Raw genomic sequence first — 22112 nt, forward strand, 5'->3', positions numbered from 1 at the left:
CACATCTCCTTAAATGCAAGCTGTTGGATTTGCAGTTTCAGTGGCTTAAATCCCTAATCCAGGCTCTTATAATAGCCTAACATCAAAGACTCTAAAATCCCAGACTGGAATCCAGAAATAGTCCTCTCAAATCTTTAGAAGAGGTGATGATTGAGAGGACACCTTAGACTTTTGACACTCATAGCGTCTTCTGGAGACCAACATCATTCACATCAGGCAGGACACACTTAAAAATGAAGGGTCTCTACCTTACCCCGGATCTCTCAAATCAAGTTGCATTTAATCAAGATTATCAGATGCTATGTAGCCACATTGGAATGTGAGAAGTGCTATCAGTGCATCCATGCACTTGACAAAATCTCTTCTGCATCACAGAGGCAGCAAAAAAAGGCCAGACAACAAATCTCCAAGGAAATTGTTTTCAAGCATCTGAGAGATAACTAATAAATGAGCAAAGAGAGAAACACACATCTAATTGGAGAATTACCAAGAGTGGAACATGACCTTCTTATCCCAGGAGCTCCTAGGATGAGACTTAGGAATTCTCATTTGAAGTTTTCAGCATTGATGCATGAGAACATCCATTTCTCCTCTCCCCAGAGAGCACTGTAATAGCTGCACATCTCCTGTATCAATTTACTTTATTGGAGGCCCAAGGTACAAGGCAGCATCCCTTTCCAGAAGAGATGTTTTGACCAAATAACAAGGAGGGAAATGGTAGCCAGTACTAAAGTGTGGGTGATCACAAATCTCTTCTGAGGCTTCCAAAAAGAAGCACTCTTATCTAAATCACTCTTTTGTTTCCCTTAACTACTCAGCTAAAAACAACAACAACCAAAAAAAAAAAATAACTCTATATTCTCTCTTCTCCAACAGCCAGGCATTCCCTTTGATGCCACCATCAAAGTAAGGGGAAAACAATGAAGTCCAGTCTTCAGGTGTTTGACTTACCCAGTGCTGTTCAGGTAGCTCTGGCCAAGACTGCAGTCCTTTGATGGGGATGCTGGATTGTACCAGAAAGCTGGGACACACTGGCTCTCCCCATGTCTCTCATAGCCATAGTCGCTGTGGGGAGAATGAATATTACAGAATGATGCACATGTATAAATGCGACAACACCACAGACCCATAAAAACATACACATGTCCTAATGCTATCTAAAAAGTCACAACACATGGTTTTAAGTATTTCCAGTGAAGGCAGACATTCATACTTTCAAATGGATTTTTAGATGTAGAAATAATTCTGAGTCATTTGGAGTTGGGAGAAAAAATAGTGGATAATCCAATGGAAATTCTAGGTTAGAAAAGGTATGGATTCAAATGATGTGACAGGTACACTGGTTTGGAGGTGGGTGGAGGATGATATATATATATTTGGTACCAGAGATTGAACCCAGGGACACTTTACCACTGAGCCACGGGCTTATCCCCAACCTTTTTTTTTTTTCTTTTAAATTTTGAGACAGGGTCTCACTAAGTTGCTTAGGGCCTTGCTAAGATGCTGAGGCTATTTAAATTTAAAAGTATATTTGGGTCACAGTAGAATGAATCAGATAGGTAGATGACAACCAAGATGACATTAAAGATCAAGTTTTATGCTGTGATTTAATATATGCTATTCTAAAATAGATTTCATTGATTTTCATTTTTTCCTGAAAATTCAGTCTTTCTCAAATACTACATGTGCATTCACACATATATATATACACAGCCATTTAAATTTTCCTGATTCAATATTTCAAGGCATTCATATTTCCCTAAAAATATAAGTGTAGTTTCTTTCCATGTTACTATAAAATTTCAGTAAGAATAAAGTGAAGAAAGTCAGGTATGATTTCCTTCCTTTCTCCCATATGCAAAATGAGGAAGTAAAAGACCATTGCAGGAGGGGAAGGCCAAAGGCTATCTCCCTGCTTCTTGGTGTTTCATAAGGTTCCCAGGTGTGTAAATGTCAAAGTAAAAGAACAGCAATGAAGTAGGTAAACGTAATCATTGCTCTCGTAACGAGCCAGAGGTCACTGAGGGTGGCTCCTCTTGGCAGCAGAATTTATGCTTCCAAGTGCAGCATCCAAGGGTGTCCTGAAGCCCACAGACTGGGCAGCACAATCTGGGCATTTGAATATTGATCCACTGAGTGTTAAGAAAACAGAAGAGCAAGGAAAGACACTGCCCCTGCTTTCTTCTGTTGCTCTTATATTCTTTGAGCCAAATTTGTTAAATTTTAATGAAAACACAGGCAAATGATCTGTGTGTATCTATGGAGAGGAGAGAGGAACACCAACGTAATTCCACACTTACTTATCACCCAATGTATGCCCTGACCTTTAGAATAAATGTAACAAGCCCTGTCCTCAATTGATTTTCAGTCCTCTGGGGAGAGAGATACAACATACCCCAAACCCAGTGAAAGAGTGAATTAACACCAAAAAGCCAAGCATGAACTCATGCACTTCAGAAGTGATGACTGACCAATGAGATTGTACACTATCTGCCCACCTCATCCCATGTTCTTACCCATCTTCTTCCCCCAAACCCATAACTGGACACTTCTGGTCCTCTTTATCTTCATGTCTATGCTTTGTTTGAAGCACTCTACCCTTTGCCTGTGTTTCGTGGTTTCCTACTTCTTCTTTAATATCTAGGCTGCATGAGTCTGTCTCTACTTCCCTAGACAAAAATCTTTGGAAACTGAAATGGAAACTACAAAAGAGCAAGGATCTTTGTCATTGTTTTCCACCAATTTGAGAGTCAACAACCAACAGTACCTAGAAACTTCAGGTATTGAATAAATGCACATTATGTGAATGAATATGCCAACCACCTCATAAATTACACCATTGAGTTGCATCTATTTCTGCAGGAAGATTGTGAGTCCACATGGAGATGCTGGTATTAACCACAGAGAGTACCCCGAGTGCTCAGGAGGTAACTGTGGAGTGAATGTGAGTGGAAGATCTCTGCATGGAAAGGTAGAACTCAACATCAGCTTTGACTGAAACTGGAAGGAAGGAGAAAGGAACATCTCTGACAAGTAAATCCTTTGCTAAGCATCCTGACCGGCTATTATACATAATCCAACACACAATTTATTAATTGCTTCACTTCATTCTATTGCTACTATCTACAATATCACTATCTATGATATGTACTGCTAGGAAACTCTATAGTATCATATTTAATGTGATTTTTTATTTGGGCAGTAGGGGCTTGATCCATGTTGCTATACCACTGAGCTATCTGCCCCCAGTTCTTTTTATTTTATGTGATACAGGGTCTCACTAAGTTACTTAGGGTGTTGCTCAGTTGTTCAGGCTGGCCTCAAACTTGCAATCCTTCTGCATCAGCCTCCTGAATGACTAGAATTATCGGCCTGATCCACTATGCCTGGTTTGTCAATGTCCTTAAAGTCATTTGAATCTATTTGTAAGTATGGTAGTAATTATCTACAATAGAGATCCACCACCTCTATCTTCCTATTTTACATTCACTGATGTCATGTTGGTAGCTTTCAACCTGCTTTAGTGGCAGTATATACAACAACCAGTATTTGTTAGTTCTCAGAGAGCTGGAAGTTAAATATTTAACAGCACACCACTGAATATCTGATTCTAAGCATTACTTATCTGTGACTACACTGGGTTGTAGTATGGCTGTACTACTTCTAGAAAATTCTGCAACTGCTTTTTTAAGGTGAAGCTGTTGGCATGTCCAGCTAACCCTAGGAAATATTGGTAATCTGTAAAGGAAGGATGCTCTCTTAAGCAGCTCTGGGAAGGAGAGAAATGTTTTAATACTCTTTGCTAAATGTAACCATCTCTGGCAGTTCTGTTCAGCTCTGATACCTGTTAGTGATGCAGTAATTAAAAAAAGGTGCATCAGGCTTGCTGCTTTGCCCCAAAGAGCAAGAGCACCTCATTAATATTTAACAACTTTAGCAGAAACTGGCTGCCCCCAAGCTGTGGACTTCTTCATTAATTTCTGCTAAATGTATATTAAAATCTCCCATACTGTCCAACCTCCCTCCCCGCGCAGGAGTCTGCAGGATTTAGACAAACAAGCAGCCCCAGCAGCTGCTCCAGCTTCCTGGGGAAAGGTGTTCTGTTAAATTGTGAGGTTTGGACAGAATGCACCAGAAAGTTGGATTTGCCTCAGGGAAGTGTGCTGCCGCAGATTCTGCAAACACAAAAGCAGTTTCCTTTAAGATATAAGTCACGTATGTGTCCTTCTGGATTATAAAAGGGTTCGAACATCTCTGAGTTTAGGAAAAAAAATTTCTTCATTTCCAGAAACCTATATATCTTCCAAACCCCATCCAAGGAAAAGCCTTCGATTCTGAAAGAGGACCAGCCGGGATGGTTCAGAAATCCAAAAGCCTCTGCCTATCAGAACAGGAAGGGAGGCCCAGGTAGGCCCCATCCCCTCAGTTGGTGGATTGGAAAGGAAAACTTTAAAGAACCAAAAAAATGCCAGAGATTGTACATAACTGGGCATGGCAGATAGAGCTGATAATCAAGACTCTTGATCCCTGTTTAACATTAGAATGATCCTAGGTGAGACACCCCTTTAATCATCAGGCAGTGTCCCTGGTCCCCAAGAATGATGTTGTGAAACTCTTGGAACCAGTCAAATAGGCATGGTCTCTTCTACACAAGCTCCAAGTATCGTCCAAGCCCCAGACCCTGTGAAGCGCTGTCATTTCCTCCTGGACCCCTCCCCTCCGTCCTCTGTACTCTCATCTAGCAGTTGAGATTCAAGGGCTAATGTCCTACCAGTACATCTATCCCATTTTAGTTATTAGTGTAATAATGAGGATTTGGGATCTGGCAATTCTTACCAGGCACAGAGCAAGCACCCACAAAACAGACACAGAAAACCACCACCATCAAAACAAAGTATTAATTAATGTTGCCATCATTTAGCTGAGGCAGATGCTTAAGTATGGCCATAGAGAAAGATAGACAATTATATCCAAGCCAAAGCAGAAATTATTTGCAAGACTCAACAAATCATTCCTCAAACATCTCTCCTGATCAAATCCCACTCTATCCATCTGCCTTATCCCTCTGCTCACCAACAACCTTATCCTCTCTCTGCTCTGTCAGTTCCTTATTCCCTTCTTTGAAAGTCTGGTTATTTTTATTTAGCTAGCTCTTCAACAGCAAGTGCTTACAACTCCACCTCTGCCTCTTGCAGAGAGCTTTCCTGGCTTATGTCAGCCTTCCATGGTCTCTTCCAACATCCCTAGCAAGTGTACTCAGAACCAGTGCTATCTTTTCTCCAAAGTACGCTTTTGGCACCTTTGTCAAATATGAGATGACTGTAATTATGTGGGTTAGTCTCTGTGTCTTCTGTTCTGTGCCATCGGTCTACCAGTCTATTTTGCTGCCAATACCATGCTGTTTTTGTTACTATTGCTCTGTAGTATTGTTTAAGGTTGTATACTGATGCCACCTGCTTCACTCTTCTTGCTAAGGATTGCTTTGGCTATTCTGGGTCTCTTATTTTTTCAGATGAATTTCATGATTGCTTTTTCTATTTCTATGAGGAATTCCACTGGGATTTTGATTGGAATTGCATTAAATCTGTATAGTGCTTTTGGTAGTATGGTCATTTTGACAATATTAATTCTGCAAGGGAGATCTTTCCATCTTCTAAGGTCTTCTTTGACTTCTTTCTTTAGCATTCTGTAGTTTTCATTGCAGAGGTCTTTCGACTCTTTCATTAAGTTGATTCTCAAGTACATTTTTATGCTATTTTAAATGGGATAATTTTCCTCATTTCCCTTTTGGAGGATTTGTCACTGATATACAGAAATGCCTTTGCTTTATGGGTGTTGATTTTGTAACCTACTACTTTGCTGAATTCATTTACTAGTGCTAGAAGTTTTCTGGTGGAATTTTTGGGGTCTTCTAGGTATAGAATCTATGTCAGCAAATTGTGCTAATTTGAGTTCTTCTTTTCTTATCTGTACCCCTTTAATTTCTTTCATCTGTCTAATTGCTCTGGCCCCTGTTTTAGGAACTATGTTAAATAGAAGTGGTGAAAGAGGGCATCCCCATCTTGTTCCAGTTTTTAGAGGAAATGCTTTCTATTCGTTTCTCCATTTAGAATGATGTTGGCCTGGGGCTTAGCATAGATAGCTTTTGCCATGTTGAGATATGTTCCTGTTATCCTCAAAGTGGATCAAGGACCTAGGAATTCAACCAGAGACACCACGTCTATTAAAAGAGAAAGAAAGGCCCAAATCTCCATCATGTCAGATTAAGCTTCAACTTCCTTAATAAGACTCCTATAGTGCAAGAATATCAAGAATAAATAAATGGGATGGGTTCAAACTAAAAAAGCTTCTTCTCAGCACAAGAAACAATCAGTGAGGTAAATAGAGAGCATACTAATTGGTAACAAATTCTTACCACATACATGCCAGATACAGCACTAATCTCTAGAATATATAAAGAACTCAAAAATCTTAACACCAAAAAAATAAATAAATAAAAATAACCCAAACAATAAATGGGTCAAGGAACTGAACAGACACTTCTCAGAAGAGTATATACAATTAATCAACAAATATATGAAAAAATATTGCTATCTCTAACAAGTAGAGAAATGCAAATCAAAACTACTCTTAAGTTTTTATCTCACTCCAGTCAGAATGGGAGCTATTAACAATACAAATGACAATAAGTGTGGGCGAGGATGTGGGGAAAAAGGCACGCTCATACATTGCTGGTGGGACTGCAAAGTGGTATAGCCAATATAAAAAGCAACTTAGAGATTCCTTGGAGATATGGGAATGGAACCATCATTTGACCCAGCTTTCCCTTTCCTTGGTCTATATCCAAAAGACTTAAAAACAGCGTACTACAGGGATACAGCCACATCAATATAGATAAGAAAAATTGTGCTTTATACCAGCACAATTCACAATAACTAAATAGTGTAACCAATCTAGATGCCCTTCGGTAGATGAATGGAAAAGAAAGTGTGATATATATATATATATATATATATATATATATACACACACACACACACACACACACACACACACACACAATGGAATATTACTCAGCATTAAAAGAATAAAATCATGGCATTTGCAGGTAAATGGATGGAGCTGGAGAATAAAATACTATGTGAAATTAGCCAGTCTCCCAAAAACAAATGTTCAATGATTTCTCTGATTTAAGGATGCTGATCCATAATACGCTGTGAGGGGTGGTGGGGATGGGAGGATTAAACGAACTCTAGCTAGGGCAAAGGGGAAAAGGGGAGGGAGGGGCAGGGAATGTTCACAGGGGTAGGAAAGATGGTGAAATGTGATGGTCATCATTACCCTAAGTACATGTATGAAGACACGAAGAACTCTACTTTGTGTACAACCAAAGATTTGAAAAATTGTGCTCTATATGTGTAATATGAATTATAATGCATCCTGTTGTCATATGTAACAAATTAAAATTAAAAATAAATAAAAAAGAACCATTGCTGTACAATAGAACTTGCTACAAAAATGGAAATGTTTTATAGCTATGCTGTTCAATATGGTATCCACTAACCAATACAACAAAGGAATATATTTTAAATTTTTATTTCATTTTAATGTGAATCATCACGTGACTAATGGCTACTGTAATGGGCACTGTCGTTCTGGCCCATAAAATTTAGCTCTCAATGATATGCTTTATTATTCTCTGTTATGCCTTCTTTTAGTATAATAACTCTTGTTTATGCATTGTTTATTGTCTTATTTATACTTTGGCTTGTCCACTATAGAAAAATCATTCTTGCTTGTGCTTCATATGCGTAATACTGAAGGTTGAATAATTTTAGACCCACCTGAATTTATGTGGCCCACCAAAGTCTCTTCCCCTCTGTCTTTGACATCAACACTGGGCAACTTTGCTCCGAGGATTTGGCCCCATACTAGATATGAAAAATAGCCACCACAACATACTAAGACTCAGGATCTGAACTCGTATTATTATCTTGAGTGAATTAACCTCTCTGTTTGTTCATGTCCATTATAAAATGCCCATACTAGCAAACTCTCCTCCCAGGAGTTGGTTGAGAATGATTAAGAAAGAAAATGGATGCATAAGACTTGGGACAACACCTGGTACATAGTAGGTGTTCAGCAAAAGTTCTTGTCAAGTAAGCAGATGGGTGAATAGGAAAGAAGAGGACTATATACCATAACCACGGGTCTAATCTGGTTTCTCACTGAACAAATACATTTGGGTCTCCCAGAGGGCTGCTTCCAAGGGAGCCCTTATTTCAGAGCAAACCTATTATGCTCCCCTTTCTAACTACCTGCTAGTCTCTAACACCCCAAATTCTCAGTGAGAATTTGGTCCTGGCTCATCGCCAGCATCCTGATGGAGGTTGCTGCAGAGCCACTGTCTAGAGTAAGTTCAAGGCTGGGGGAGTTACGAGGCTCTTATTTTGAAACATCCATATTGGTATCATGTTCACGCTTATTATTGACACCTGCTTGGCTCCAAGTTGTGAAAGTCAATGATGCCCTACAAATAAAGCTCCTCTCTTCAAGAAGAGGGGGGACACAGGTAGAAACTACCTTCCCTCTGTGAATCCAGGTTGTATTCCTCAACTCTTCCACCACAGTGAAGATAATCAACCTGCTCTCCCCAGCCTCCCACCCGACTAAACTAGGTTACATCCTCTTCCTGCTGTCTCTGAGACTTACACTGTGCCTGGACCAATCAAATGACGATGTCCTAATTTGGTTTAGGGAAACAACTAAATGGAAAGTGCATAATTGCTTCTGCTAACCAAGCTGGGCACTTCGCATTCCTTGGCTAATCATACTTCCTGGTAGGGGGGACCATTGAGAAGGAGACAAAGCTATGAAACGGTTGCCTTGCACTGATCTCTAGCATCACCTCCAACACAAAGAGACAAACTATATTTGTTGAAAAGACTAAGTTTCAAAATCTGAGCTAAGCTAATAGAAACTGACTTAAAGACACAGAAGATAATTTCAAATATTTAGATCCAGTGTTTTCCAAAACCACTGTAAATAACCCAGAATTTCAGAAATCAAAAAACTACTTCTGGAAAGCATACTTTTTAGTCACATTACATATTGTTACTATTCTCTGATTATGAAGGATGTTGAACATTTTTTCAACATTTGTTGGCCATTTTTTTTTGTGAAGTGTCTATTTAAATTATTGCTGTTTGCTGATGACATTATCTGATATATAGAAGACTCCCAAAACTTCACCAGAATACTTCTAGAGCTAATAAACAAATTTAGCAAAGGAGAGGATACAAGATCAACATTCATAAATCAATCACTTTGCTATATTCCAATAATGAATGTGCTGAGAAATAAATCAGGTAGACTGTCCCATTCATAATAACTTCAAGAAAGAAAAAAAATCTAAGAATAAATGTAATCAAAAAGGTGAAAACCTTCATATTGAAAACTATAAAACACTGAAGAAAGAAATCAAATATTTTAGAAGATGAGAAGACATCCCATGTTCTTGGATAGGCAGAATTAATACATCATAATAGTCACGTACCAAAAGCATTTCACAGATTCAATGCAATCACCATCAAAATACCAATGACATTCTTTACAGAACTAGAAAAAGTAGTACTAAAATTGTTTGAAAGAATAAGAGGCCCAGAATTGTTATATGTATGTATGTATATATATATATATATATATATATATATATATATATATGTATATTTACTTGTCTGTGGTCAATCATACTTCAAATTAAAAAGGTAGAAGAATGATGTCAATCTCAAGCAATGTAAACAAGCATCCAAGACTTGATGCTCTTAATGATCATAATCATCAATTATACCTCAAATTAAAAAAACTGTAGTGAGATGAAATCTCAATGTAGTTTTTATGTGCATTTTCGTCTCATTCCAGTCAGAATGGCAATCATCAAGAACACAAATAATAAAAAATGCTGATGAGGATGTGTGTCAAAAGGCACTCCCATGCATCATTGGTAGTACTGAAAATTAGTACAACCACTTTGGAAAGCAGTATGGAGATTCCTAAAAAGACCAGGAATGGAATCACTATATTATCCAACTTTCCAACTCCTTGGTATTTATTTTGCCTCTGGATTTTTTTTTTTTAAGAGAGAGTGAGAGAGGAGAGGAGAGAGAGAGAGAGAGAGAATTTTTTTTTTTTAATATTTGTTTTTTAGTTCTCGGCGGACATAACATCTTTGTTGGTATGTGGTACTGAGGATCGAACCCGGGTCGCACGCATGGCAGGCAAGCGCGCTATCGCTTGAGCCACATCCCCAGCCCCTTGGTATTTATTCTACAGAACTAAAATCAATGTTATACAAGCACATCAATATTTATAGCAGTGCCATTTACAATAGCCAAGTTATGGAACCAGCCCTCATGCCCATCAATGGATGAATGAATAAAGAAGATGTGTATACAAACATACACACATACACACACAAACATACACAAACACACACAAACACAAATGGAGTTTTACTCAGTCATAAAGAAGAATGAAATTATGGCATTTGTTGCTAAAAGGATAGAACTAGAGAACATCATGCTAAGTGAAGTAAGCCAGACTCAGAAAGTCAAGGGTTAACTGTTTTCTCATATGCAGAAGCTAGAACAAAATAAGGGAATAGAAAAGGTGGAATCCCATGAAAATTCAAGGTAGATCAGTGGATCACAGCAAGGTGATTGAGGGGGAGAGACCAGGGAAAGGAAAAGGAGGTAGAATGAAATTGACCAAATTATGCTATGTACATGTATGATATCAATATACCAGAGTGAACTTCACATTTATGTATATCTACAAAGCACTAATTAAAAGAAAAAACTCTAAATAAATTGAAGAAAGACCAGTAGAGGAAGGGGCATAGGGGTAGGGAAGTGGGAAGAGAATGGAGAAATTGGGGGGACTGAAGAGGAACAAATTATATTCCATGCTTTTATGATTGTGTCTGAATGAACCCCATAACTATAACACAATAATAAATACATAAAAAATGAAATAAACAAAAAAGAAAAAGAAATAAGTGATAGAGGCTTCTTGGAGACCATATACCTCTTAAAATTCTATCACTAAAGATCGAAACTACTGTATTTGAAATTGTTTTACAATTAATGAAACATTCCATAAGAACTTTCATCAACAGTGGTAAACCTCGGTTGCTTGGAGATGAATTTTAAGTTTAGAGTAGCTGAACATGGAGACCCTGTTTCTTCTGAAACCTAAAGTCAATATGAAAGAATAAGACTTGTTTGATTTCTTGAGAAATGCATGAAATAGAGGCAAGAACAAGAGATTTAGCTAGTCCTGCATTTGAAGCCCAGCTATGTAAGCTTGGTCAAGTAACTTATGGTCAAGATGCTTAATCTCTCCTCATTAAAAGCCAGCAGTGAAGGTCCTGACGATACAGGGCCTTGGATCCAGGTGGAATTTCTATGCAAAGGTGAGAACCACAGGATGCCTTACAAGAGCTGCCCTCCCCACCCAATCAACTTCATTTAGAGATGGATTATGACAGTAATCTCTAGATAATGACTTAGAAACAATGCCACCAGCATTAAAATAAATAGGTAATCCCCCAAAGTACTACTCAGAACACTGTGTTGGATGTATAAGCTCTAGCTCAGTTGCTAAAGATACAACAGGGACCACTTAACCCTGGGGTCCAAGATTCACAACAGCAGCAGCACCACCAATAGCAACTATGTGTTGTATGGACATCACTTGGATGAATACCTTATCTATACTCATGATGCATATTCATCCATCCATCCATTCATTCATTCCGTTCTCCCTAGGACCCAATGGGGTACATATAATGTATTTTTATTTTGTGCCCTAGGAAACAAAGATGCAGAGGTTAAGGGAAAAAAAAATCCCAAGATCAGCCCTGGGATTTTTATCCACACCAATAAATGTTAATAGAATTACTAATGGAAGTATATGCTAGAGTTCTTGTTCCTTCTCACTTCTGTGGCCTCCCAACAATGGGTAAGCATCTATTGTGTCTGGAGAGACACAGGATATAAATATGGAATACATCTCTAGAGGCTGAGGCAGAGACAGGGTGCTTCAATGGAACTAGTTTGCAGAAAGACAAAAGTTGCCTGAAATATTTGGTTGCTGAATATTCAAGTTGACATCAATCTGTCACAAGCCACAATTCTGAGTGAACGACAGTACACACTGCTTTGACTGTTTTAATTGATTGTGGTTAATAATTAAAATTATTTATTCTAACTGTGAAAATAGTCTTTCTTCCCAGAGGATCAAAATTGCCACAGAAGGGACTCAGCTACTGAGGTTTAAATACTGTTTAGTACCTTCCATTTGGTAAATCTCACTAAAGTCAAGCTTTCTAAAGAACGAAAGCAGGTAGGGAGGAGTCAGTCACCCACTTGGCTTGCAGTTGTCGGTTATTTTCCTAGTAGAAAGTGGGAAACAGAGCAAGCTTCTTGTGCAAATCTGTGAGGACAGAAGGAGGAAGGCTATTGGTCAGGGGCAGCTGATCTGCACCCATGGATTGACAGTTAAATCCCTTGTTCTCTACATCATCCATTTCTCTGGACTGACCTTTGTTATTCAGCTCAGAAAAGCCCCAATGCAACTGTATCATTGTTCAGCTCCTTCCATGTTCATAGGCTCACGCTTGAGCCCTTAGCTTTGTCTCTTAACCTGAGATGAGCTATAATCAAACAAAACACTAGCTTTAGACTTGGACACAGAGGAAGAATTCATCCAACTGGGATCAGAGGGATATCCACACGTTCCCAGCACTGGAGAGGTTTTTGACCCTTCTGAAAAGAACATTCAGAAACATGTTACAACTCTTCACCGACTGTTTACTGTGTGCTAGACACTGAATTCCACAACGAGGAAAGTCAAAAGTTCCTGCATTCAGAGCACTTGCATTCTGCTGGGGAAAGATGGGTGATAATAAAACATTCAAAAACATGATCATTTCAAATGGTGTTTAATAATAAGGAGACATCGAAAATACGGCAATGTGTTAGAGAGTGCTAGGGCACAGGTGAGATTAGGTGGTCTCAGAAGACATTTCTGAGAAGCTGATAATTTTGCTGAGATATGACATATTCAAAGGTGCCAGCCATCATGAGATTTGGGGAAAATTCTTATACTTCTTGTTCCTTCTTCTATGAATGCGTCTGGATTAATTAAGTTCAAGGAAATGGTATGACTGCAATGCAGGGAAAGAGGGAAGAATAGTAAGAAATTTCGACCCAGGTAAGCCAAAGCCAAATGACCTACAACAGAGCAGGTCAGAAGAAGTCTGGATGATAATTTAAGGAGGGAGGGAAGCCATTGGAGCACTTTAGTCATAGGAGTTATGAGACCTGACTTGGATTTATTCAAGTATAATCTGAGGAATGGATTTTAGGGTGGCATTGCTGGAGGGAGAAAGAGAGTAACTCTTGGAAGCATCCATATTTTTGGAGATGGTGGAAGAACTTTGGGACATAGTGCATTGTGGATCTAGAACTTCAAGGACTCAGTGTCCTGGGTCTGAGGACGAGGGGAAGGAGATTTTTACTTCAGCTTCTGGGTAGACAGCTGTGTGCTCTATCAAGACTGGAAACACTGGATAGGAGCTTCTTCCACTAAGAGGATTTAAGAACAGTTTTCCTTAGGCCACATCAAGTTTGACTGCCCTCACTTTTTGGGGGGATGGGGTATTACCAGGAATGTAACTCACTCGGCCACTGAGCCACATCCCCAGCTCCATTTTGTATTTTATTAGAGACAGGGTCTCACTGAATTGCTTAGCGTGCCACTTTTGCTGAGGCTGGCTTTGAACTCACAATCCTCCTGCCTCAATCTCCTGAACCACTGGGATTACAGGCATGTGCCACCGTTCCCAGCTTGACTTCCCTCTTAAAACCTAAAGAGATTTATGCTGAGGAGACAGCTAGAGACATATCTGTCCAAAAGGAGAGGGAGGCCAGGTCTGGAGGTAAGTGTTTAAATATTTGGGAGTCATGGGATGGAGGTGAGGATGCAATCTGAACAGGTGAGATTAAAGGTTATTCTTTGTCATTGTCATTAGAGAATTACAGTCTACAACATTTTATTCAATATTTCAAAATAACTAGAAGAGTCCGAAGACTCCCAACCCAAACTATGATCAATGTTTGAGCAGAAGGAAGTTATTAATTATCCTGAGTTGATAATTATCCTGAGTTGATCTTTATCTATTGCATACACATGCCCATGATCACACTGCACCCTATAAATGTGCACAAATATTATATATCAGTGGAAATGAAAAGCAAAGGTACTCATGGCAGACAGTTCACGTGAAGCACAGTTTGAGGAAACAGGTCTGCAGGCAAACATCCAAGGCTCTCTAAGCTCCCTCTGTGCCCAGCCCAACCCCTCTATGACTGTCCAATACATCTGCTCACTGAAGATGAGGGAAGCCTTGGAGAAGCTGCTCAGATACAGCAATGACCTTCCCTGTTAAAATGCCTTGGTCTGCCTTCTTCCCAGCAGTGCAGCACTCCCACGTGGCTTGCTAACCTGACCAGGGGACATACAACCTGTCTCTGCAACAGGCCTTTTTCTCCTACCTCCTTCTTCAACCCCACTCCACAGACAGGTGAAAATCAGGTTGTAAATTGGTGATAAAATGCCAAAGGACTCACCACTCGAAGTCCCAATCGGCACAGACACAGGGTTCTGAGACCACTGACCCCGAGTAGTCTCGGCCCAGGGCACACTGAGCTCCTGGCTTGCGTTTCTTGAATATTTTTCTTTCTCCCATGACGCAAGGCTCTCCCTTAGAGAGAAAGTCCATAGTGAGAGAGGTGGAAAAATATAAAGGAGCTGAAATAAGCCAGCTTCTCAGCAAGAGACATTGGCCTTGTCCTTCTCTGCGCTACCTACTGTGCTACTTGGGGTAGCAACCTCAGGAACCATCCAACAATTTCAAGAATAAATTGCTACCCCACAAAAGGATCACTGTGGGAGGCTGGCCCACGCCATCCCTCCACCCACCCCATCTCCTGATATCCACATCACCCTGTTTCTTCTCCTTGTCTATAGAGATTGCAAAGACTCCTGGCATCCCTTTGAACCACCAGGCCACAAGCCATGTGGCTTCAGCAGAATATCAGGTGGAAAGAAAGAAGCCCACACGTGGCATGCAACATCCTGTCATCTTCACAGTAAAATTGAAGTTGACCCCCAAATTCTCTCCATCTGACAAATGACAGTACCCAACTCCTAATTCTTAAGCTAGAGATAAAAAGAGAATTTGCTACAAGTTACATAGCCTCAGGGTTCTAAAGAGTGCAGACACCTGCCCGTAAGGGGAGGTAAGGGGTACTTACTAATACAGTAAGGGGTATTAGTCATCAGCAGACCCATCCACCTTGCACTCTGTGATCCTCTTCCTGACACCCCAGGGCCCTTACTTCAGTCTGGCCTAAGATATATTCTCACTCTTCACAGTGGCAGGGCAGATGAGCAGCCAAAGGAGGGCCTCCTAGTGAATATGCCTGATGCTCACTTCTCTGCACATAGAGCTAAATCCCCAGGTTATCATCACCTCCCCTCCCCTGGTAGCTCAGAGATCTCAATGATCACATACTTAGGATCCCAGGGGCCAAATGGTCCCTAAATATCTTGTACCCCTGCTAGGCCTGGTATGTCCCCTGAACCCACACCCACTGCTCAGATATCCTACTCCCTTCCTCCTCTGATAGGAAGGCTCCAGGCTAAATACTGACCCAAACTTGCAGGAGCTCCTCTCCCTAGAGGCCAGCATGCCCCACCCTGGGCTGTACCTGATTGAGCAGGTGCCAGGTCTGATAGTCCTCCTTGGTGCAGCGCCGGCTGAAGATCGACTTGTAGTCCACTTTCACTAACTGCCATTCAGAGCGGAGGCTGAAGTGGCCAAAGACTCTAAGTGTTTGGGGAAGGGCAGGAAAGACAAGCAGAGAAGGCCCATTGTCAGTCAGTAATGCGCCAGAACTAAGGATAGAGGACTGGACCGCAGCCTGGACTTTTCCTGACCTTCCAAAGTGAACTCTTGGAAGGCCACTGAAGGAGTCCACTGTCCTCACAGTTCCAGCTAATCAGCATGGCGTTCCCAGTGAGTTTAACATTAAACATTTTTCCTAATTGCAAAAGCCATATATGTGCTTTCCAGGGAGATTTAAAATGTAGAAAAGTTGGTCAACAATCCAAACCTCATGACCCAGGTAAAACCATTGTTCACATCTGGATCATAGCCCTCCCATTTCTCCTTAATGCAAACATTGGGATTTCACCTATCCATGTCCATTGACAGGGACTCAGTTTTCCTCATCTATAAATTGGTGTGTGTGTGTGTGTGTGTGTGTGTTTTGTGTGTGTGTGTGTATTGGAAGAGGAGTGGATTAGTTAATCTAAAGTATGACTCTGCCATTCCTCAAATTCTGTGACTGTATCTAAATGTGTTGTAGGTGAAATTCCCATTGCCTTACTCACATGAATGCCCTCTCCCCTCTCCTCCTCTGAAAAATCATAGCAGTCTCATAAAAGGAACTCATATTTATGTATAGTAAAGAAGCACACCATCAGCATGACTTAGATAATCAATACTGACCTTTTCAAAGCCCAGCAGTTGAGAGCCCTATAAATATGAATGATCAATCATCTCTAGAAAAATAGGAAAAAAAAAAAAAAGACGGATCATCCATACTCTACCCGGGTGGCACGTCTTGCAATTACAAAGCAAGACATCTATCACCGTGATGTAAAGGGTGACTAATCATGCCAGGAGCTTAGAACAAGTCTGAAGGAACGGGAGTCCTTCAGACACTGGATGGTTTCCATTTCGTGAAACTAAGTCACTCTACAGCCCTGGAATGTCCTCTGCCCAGGCTCACATACTGTCATGATGAAAACTAAGAGAATAACTCTCTCATAGGACAGTTTGTTCGGTGGTTTGAAAGACAAGGATGCTTACAGGAGAAATGGGATTTAAAAACAATTGTGAAATGGGGAAAGAAACAGGATTATCTTTGTAGATCATAAAACTGAAAATGTATCTCAAGAAACAACTTTGAATATGTTATCAGATAAAAGTAAAATTAAAAACTTTATGTCAAGTAAGATTAAACAGACTTCGAGGGAGCAACTGAGGGGTCTCTCCTTTAGTAAAATTGTAGAGTCTTTGTACGAGTATCAGCATCCGCTCAGCACTGGGTAGAAGCCCCGAGCCTAGAACACTCTGCATATGTGGTACACCCCGTGGGGAGTCAACTTGACTGTCTCTCCCCTGGTTCTTGGTTTTGTTGCATTCTTGCTAAATCCAGTAGTTTCCAGATCCCACACATCAATGCCAGGCCATCCACCAAGGTATTTCTATCTTTTCATTCTGAATTCATCCAAAGGTTACAAATCTCTACATTTCAAATCTTTAACAAAACAGCTTTCTCCTATCATAAATGTCTACATGTTTGAAGAGAGATGAATTCAACTGAAAATCTCATCAAGAAAAAAATGAAAGGATGAGAGAAGACCTTGACAAATGTCTCCTTCCTTCTCTATCCAGCCTATCAAAATTCTCCCACATTCAAAAGACACTTCCTCTTGCGAGTCCTCCCTGATTGGAGCTCTCTGAGTTTGCAGGATGTTTGTGATGCTAAACTGAACACTTCTGCCTACTCCAAAGAATTTAGTAATTTCATGGATCACAAAATACATAACATTGGATTAATCTCATGCCTTTCTATGAAACGTTGGGTAGGCAGACAGAAGAGGGAAATATGAGGCACACGCTTTACCTGGGTGTCAGCAGGGTAACTGACAGGGCTGCCATAGCAATTAAAAAAATGAAAAGCAAAAAGAGAGTCAGGCGCTAGTAAAATTATGAGGCTGAGCAACACCTAATTAAAGTATTAAAAATAACCAGGAGGGAGGTATAAATAGTCAGCTCCAAGTTTCTATTGTCTATTGTCTTGTTCATCATATTTATTAATGATCTGAAGACATGGAAATAATGGTCATCAATGGAAACTGAACTTTCTGATGACATAATGCTGGAAGAAACAGTCGATATGCTTGCTGGAAGAATCGGACCCAATAAGGTCCTGACAGTCTAAGGAGATAGGTTGAATTTAATAAGATGTGATGCAACCATGAGAAATGTCAGATTCTCCTCCTGGTAATGACATAAGTATCAGATAAAAGAAACAGGCTTGGTACAGCTGAGGTTGAAGAGCAATAACAGCAGCTCAAGAGTTTCTATATACAATGTGATCAATACCAGCAAACAGTTCAGGGAGAGAAGTAAAAGACTCAAGATGATCTTAAAATGAGTTAACAAAATTGTACACATTATCTAGAACAAAAAAGGGGCAACATCAGGGGCTATTTACATTAGCCAGATAACAAAGAAAACCTGTGTTTAATGTTGGATGTTACCATTCAGAAATTGTATTTCAACCTATAGTACACATTTGGGCTTTGGTGTTGGTGGTGAATTTTGAATTCCTTGAGATTTTAAACAGAAATTCATATTCATTGGAACATGTATTTTTATCTATCAATAATTTCATATATTTTATCAAGTTATTATTCAGGGTGATTCACAGTTCTGGAAGTTTAAGACACGGAAATAGAATGGCTGATGCTACACTGGGTTGAAAGGTGGCTTCCAATAGGATGTGATCATGTCCCATTCTCTGGTACTACAAACATTACCTCATCTGAAAAATAGGTCTTTGCAGGTATAGATAAGTTATGATTCCAAAGATGAGATGGTTCTGGATTGGTTATGAGGTGTCCCCCACTCCCAGAGCTCATGTAATAGACAATGCAGGAATGTTCATAGGTAAAGTGCTTACGTTAGGAGAGCTGTGGCCTAATCAGTGGATTAGTTCATTTAATGAAATAAAAATTTGAATGGACTATTGGATAGTAACTTAGCAGCTTTCCTCCACTGCACTCTTCTGCCATGATGCGCTGCCTCACCTCTGGCTCAGAGCAATGGTGTCGGTCAGCCATGGACTGAACCCCTGAAATTTACACCTTGAGCCCCAAATAATCCTTTCCTTCTCTGAGTTGTTCTTGTCAGACATTTTGGTCACAGCAATTAAAAGGTGACTAACAAAAGAGATAATCCCCCTGGATTATCAAGATGGGCTCTAAATCCAATGATGAGTATCTTTGTAACTGACACAAAGAAGAGAGACATGCAGTGAGAAGAAGACTGTGAAGACAAAAAGAAATTGGAGTTATGTAGCCACAAGCCAAGAAATGCCTGGAGTCATTGGAAGAAGGAAGAAGAAAGGGATAAATTCTCCTCTAAAGACCCAAAGGGAGCTCAGACCTGCTGACCCTTTGATTCAAATTCTGTCCTCCAAAACTATAAAAGAATTCATTTCCATTCTTGTAAGTCATCCAATTTATGGTGATTTGTTACAGAAGCAACAGGAAACTAACACAGATGACCATATGACTCAAAAGCATTCTTCAACTCCCTGACCAAGAAGTGGTTCCAGAAATAGTAAACCTGAACATGAATCAGGAAGGGCTGGGGAGGGAAGAATTAACTGGCAGACATATTAGTGGTCTCTGAAGTATGAAACTCTACAAGCCGTGAGAGAACTTTCTCACAGACAGAGTTGTCCAGAGGGCAAGAGATGCTCTAGGGTTAGGAAGAACAGAACTCCACACTCAGGCTTGATTGTTGCCCAGGGACTTCAGTGAACTGGATGCAAGGATGATACATAGATGTCTACTACATTTGAGCCACGACAGATGTCCATGTTGGTCTTCCCAACTCTTTGGGATGTCTGTTTCTTTATCTCAGAGTGCTCTTTTCAGGATTGAACACCAGATTATATGCTCAGTTAGAACTTGTGGACTGGTGTAGATTCTTCTCTTCTGCAGTCTTGGCAGGTATATTCCTTTCATCTCATTTCTTTGGCGTCTATCCCAGATTTCTTTACACTATGATTCCTAAGTTTTTCCCCAAACTGTAAATTGATAAACACTAATATTTTCACTTGGGAGTATGCTAGTCTGCTTTCCCGTGAGGTTATTTTCATATGCCAGACAGAAAATTATAATCACTTAAACGCTGGTAGGATTATAAGCTTTGTTCGGTCTCTCTCTCGATGGGCCCCCACTCAGATCAGTGGGGTAAACCCCTTAACCACTTTCAGACATTAACACATTCCCCATGCTTCCAATCAGTCTCATTCGGGGAAGATCACAGTTCACTGTGGGTCCCCTCCTGTGATGTATTAGTGGCTCAGACATTTGCTTTTGTTTCTGCATGGATGTGGCTTTCCTAATTCTGCTCAACATCACATTCTTTTGCTGCTCATCTGATTAGAGCTACAGACGTTGAAGAAATGACAAACAGCAAGCATAACAAAATAAACAGGAGATAAAATAAGGACTAATTCATATTCAAATATTTCTCTTCCCATTTCACAAACACAAATGGGAGAGATGTTGAAATTCATAATAAATAAATTCATAATGATCTGTGGAAGTGAGACTCCAACAGAGACATCAGGATGACCATCAACAGAAAATAGGTGCTTCATTTGGGATGACAAACATGGAAAAGGTCCACTTGGTCATGAACTGAAAAAAAAAAAAAAAGAAATCCCAGACTGCTTCTAATAAATAATAATGAGAAACAAACATCAAGTTCCCGGGACAGAGTTTCTCAATAGCTGTAAATATTCTTCTAAAGTCAAGGAGCCCACTGCCAACAAAGTGGGTGCAACTTCTTCATACTGGCATCATTTTTTAGAAGAATAAAGTGTATATCAATTCAATTAGTATATCAGTTGAAAACAGACTACCAAGAGATGGGTAGGGTGAAGGAGCCAAAGGTGTGGGAAATCTTTCAAAGGATAATGTGATTCCTAAACCATGTGCTATTTCTTTCAGAAAATCTGTGATATTTCTGGCAACACTGAGCTCTCTTACTTAAGAAGTTCAAGTGTGCCTGTTACCAGAGGTGCTTTTAGAAGGCTTATTTATTACACATAGATTTTTTCCTACACAGAAAGCTTCTCATTTGTACACATGGGGTGCCTGATTATTTGCATTTCTCATAAGTTCCAGGTGAACCTGATGTCACTGGCCCCAGGACCACACATTGAGCACCACTGCTCCAGACCACTGATCCAGAACTTCTTAACTTTCTTGTATCGTTGATTAATTTTTTTCATTATTCAATTAGAAAGCTCCTTAAGTACAATTCTTGTACTTCTTTGTGTCCTATAAAGAAGAGTAGTACCTAGCCACGGTAGTTGTGTAGCAGAGAATGGCTAATTGATCACTGTGGGCCAATGGAAGGAACAAAAGAATTTGAGAAGGTGGAGTTTTATTCTCCATCTGTGGCAAAGAGGAGCTAGTTCTTGCAGGGCGAGTCCTCTGTTACCAACAGTCCCATTTGCTTACAATTGCCAAGTGGAACTGTTTTGCCCTCCTTCTTGAAAAATGTAACCCTATCCCTCTTTCTTAATGCAAAGAAATATAATCACTTATGTAATCAAAACTCCACCAAGTGAGTTAATGTAGCATGTGAAAATCTTTTTAAATCCCTACAGACAACCAATGTTCATTGCCATCATTGCCACCATCATCATTGTCATTGTTGGAATCCCTGCAGGCCCATTCAATCCTTTTCTCATCAAAGACTTTCAATAGATTTGGCTGAAATCCCTTTTCAAAGTACTTAATAACCCCCAGTGCTCTAGTGTGTGTGTGTGTGTGTGTGTGTGTGTGTGTGTGAAGAGAGACAGAGACAGACACACAGAGAGATATCTCCCTCTTGAGCCTTGGAGAAAGTGAACACCTTGTTCATCAACATAGATGACTGCTGCCTGGAAATAGGTAGCCTCCCCTTTGGTTTTTCAGAGGAAGTAACTCCTAACCACAGGAACAAAATAAATGAATTCTCTAAGTCATTTCTCACTATATGGATTTTCAGGGGGAAAAAATCAATTAGAATTTATTACTTCTGTTTTTCTTTTTCCTTTTACTTTGCCCATGGATTTTTTTTCATGAGAGTCTTTGTCTCCACTTCAGATTCATCTTCTTGGATT

General features: G+C 39.9%; 1 protein-coding gene across 2 annotated transcripts in view; it reads right to left on the bottom strand.

The window, feature by feature from the left end:
* The window catches only part of Sorcs3 (sortilin related VPS10 domain containing receptor 3), a 570611-nt gene that overhangs the window by 41971 nt on the left and 506528 nt on the right, over window positions 1–22112 (bottom strand). For both annotated transcript variants that reach the window (XM_078052889.1, XM_005333579.5), the window contains 3 exons: window positions 15837–15954; window positions 14694–14827; window positions 952–1065 (listed from right to left, as the gene is read on the bottom strand). In XM_078052889.1, the coding sequence (XP_077909015.1) occupies window positions 952–1065; window positions 14694–14827; window positions 15837–15954 (366 nt within the window). The remainder of the gene's footprint in view (window positions 1–951; window positions 1066–14693; window positions 14828–15836; window positions 15955–22112) is intronic.

The sequence above is a fragment of the Ictidomys tridecemlineatus genome, chromosome 1 (genome assembly GCF_052094955.1).
Source record: "Ictidomys tridecemlineatus isolate mIctTri1 chromosome 1, mIctTri1.hap1, whole genome shotgun sequence".
Taxonomy (NCBI): domain Eukaryota; kingdom Metazoa; phylum Chordata; class Mammalia; order Rodentia; family Sciuridae; genus Ictidomys; species Ictidomys tridecemlineatus.